The following is a 2502-nucleotide window of genomic DNA, read 5'->3' on the forward strand; positions in this document are numbered from 1 at the left end:
TTGTGGCAGTCTTTATCTGGCACAGGGAGAACCAGCTGAAGGGGACTGATCAGGCTCTCTCAGTGGACTCCACCTAAACCCTGTTCCAGGCCCCACCCACCCCTTTCTGTGGCCTCCTGATGCTCATAGGTTTTCTTTTCTCTGTAGTACTTGACAATGATGAACTGGAGGGTTTAAGCAGGGGCTTGAAACCCAGCTTTCCCGCTGTGATCATATTATTATTATTATTAATTTTTCATAATTGTTATTTTAATTATGTGTCCCAAAGAGGTAAGGGTGATTTAGTTCCCCTGTAGCCTTGGTTTCCTGAAACACACTATGCAGACCGGGCTGGCCTCACTCACTCTGTAGCCTAGCACAGTCTTGAACCGCTGGTCCTCCTGGCCCCACCTCTTGAGTCCTGAAATGGCTCCACTTTGTTCGGTTTATACAGTGCTGAGAACAGAATCCAGGGTTATACAGCTGCTAGGCAAGCTGAGTTACATCAACTGAGTTACATCCCCAGCTCCTCCGAAACGATTCTTAATTTTTAAAAAATATCGCCTTCCTGCCCTTCTCTTTCTCTGTGTGCACTCGGGCAAGGAAGGGCATGTGTGCATGGCAAGCTGCAGAAACAGAGGTCAGAGGACAGCTTCCTGGAGTCGGTTTTCTCCTTCATGCATGTGGGTCCTGGGGATCCAGCTCACTTGAGGGCGTCAGACGGGGTCAAGCCCCTTTCCCTGACGAGCCATTTCACTAGCTCTAGTACACCATTTTAAACTAGAAATGCCATGGGGACAGTCATTACTCATTTATTCAACAAATATTTATTCAGTGTTATGTATGACATGCAAAGAACAGTACTGGGCAGAGTCTCTGCTTAGTTATGGGGGCACAGGTACTGGCAGAGCGCTTACTTACCAGTAGTGTTAAACCAAACAAACAACAAACAAACAAAAGCGGGAACGGTGGCCTAGGCATAGATGGGAGGCAGAACCAAGAGAATCTGTGACTTCAAGGCCAGCCTGTTTTACACTGCTAATTCCAGGACAGCCAGAGCTACTCGGTGAGACCTTATCTCAAAACAAACAAACAAAAGGCGTAGTCAGTCAGATCGCGCCAAGAGCTATTGAGAGTTATAACGCAAGAAGAGGATCAATGCGCACAGGAAGGTTGCTACGGTACGCAGGATACCTGAGTCAGCATTGACAGGTGACCTGGAGGGCGGCGTGCAGCGCCAAGGGCAATGTAAAGGCCCGGACGACGCTGGAGTTTTAGCGGAAGACTGCCGAGGTAGCTTAGGGACCAGCCATTTGTGACCTTCTGGGCGCCTCTGAGTCCTGATAGTGCTTTATGCCACACCCAAGATGGCGGCGGCGGCGCCCGGGCGCAAGCGGAAGTACGTAGGGGCCGGCGCCGAGAGTGAGGCAGAGCCACGCCCCTCCCCGGGGTCTCTGTGGAGCTGCGGCCGCGCCGGCTTCGAGCATCACTTCCCTGGCAGGCTGGGGGACTGCGAGGCTGCAGCTCCGGCGGCCCCCTCCGGAGAGGTACGACCTGCGCCTCTCTCGCCCCGGTGCCCGGGGTTCCCTCGGGGCTTCCCTCCCGAACCTGGCTTTGCTCCGAGGTTCACCCTTCCCCTCTCCTACCCTTCTCCCAGGCCCTCTGTCCTCTTCTGTCCCCATCGGCCCCCAATGGCCAAAATGGACCTTTTCACGTGGCCTGCAGACTTTCCTAGCTTTTCTCCCATCTCCTTGTGCCCGGCTCGGCTCTCGCAGCTCTGGGTCGTTGCCCCTTCTGCTCCTGTTTTGTTTGTTTTACTCTGTAGCCAAGACTGGCCTGGAACTCTGCGCAGCCCAGGCTGGTCTTGAACTTACAGCAAGTGTCTCGTTTTAGCCTTTGTAATGCGGGGTTACAGGTGTGCATCATCATGCGGGCTTTTATGCGTAGCTTGAGCGTGGAACCCAGGACTTCATGCATGCTAGGCAAGCGCTCTACCAACTCAGCCACATTCCCTCCCGGCTGCTGCTGCTGTTTGCTGCTGCTTCCTTCTCTACCCCCCCCCCCCCCCCCGAACAGTATAGGGGCGTGGTGAGGTTGTGTGTGCCTGGCTGCATCCCTGTTGCCTTCCTACCTATCTGAGTTATGGTTGTTCTTTCCTAGGAATCCCACCTGCGGGCACATTTTACTTATTAACGTTAGTGTGTGGGTGAGTGCCAGCGTGTCCGGGTATACATGTGGACGTCAGAGGACCACCTTCAGGAGTTGGTTCTTGCCTTTTCACCTTATTTTTTAAATTGTGTGTATGAGCAACTGTGTGTTGGTATGTGCATATGAGTGCAGGTGTCTGAGGAGACCAGGGGATCACGTGCACCTGTATTTGGAGTTACTGGTGGTTATCAGACTCCCTGATGTGGGTGCTGGGAACTGAACTCAGGTCCTCTGAAAGAGTTAACTTTTATTTATTTATTTATTTTAGATCTATCTATCTATCTATCTATCTATCTATCTATCTATCTATCTATC

The 2502-nt window shown here is 52.1% G+C and overlaps 1 protein-coding gene across 2 annotated transcripts in view; it reads left to right on the top strand.

The window, feature by feature from the left end:
• Positions 1–1058: 1058 nt before the first annotated feature.
• Positions 1059–2502, top strand: part of Fbxl18 (F-box and leucine rich repeat protein 18) — a 22744-nt gene continuing 21300 nt past the window's right edge. Inside the window, exon 1 of one of the 2 annotated variants that reach the window (XM_055598608.1) lies at positions 1059–1526. In XM_055598608.1, coding sequence (XP_055454583.1) covers positions 1347–1526 — 180 coding nt within the window. In that variant the 5' untranslated portion in view covers positions 1059–1346. The remainder of the gene's footprint in view (positions 1527–2502) is intronic. The other variant, XM_055598609.1, reaches the window with a different exon arrangement.

The sequence above is a fragment of the Psammomys obesus genome, unplaced genomic scaffold (assembly GCF_907164565.1).
Source record: "Psammomys obesus unplaced genomic scaffold, mPsaObe1.curated_primary_1811, whole genome shotgun sequence".
NCBI classification, from domain to species: Eukaryota; Metazoa; Chordata; class Mammalia; order Rodentia; family Muridae; genus Psammomys; species Psammomys obesus.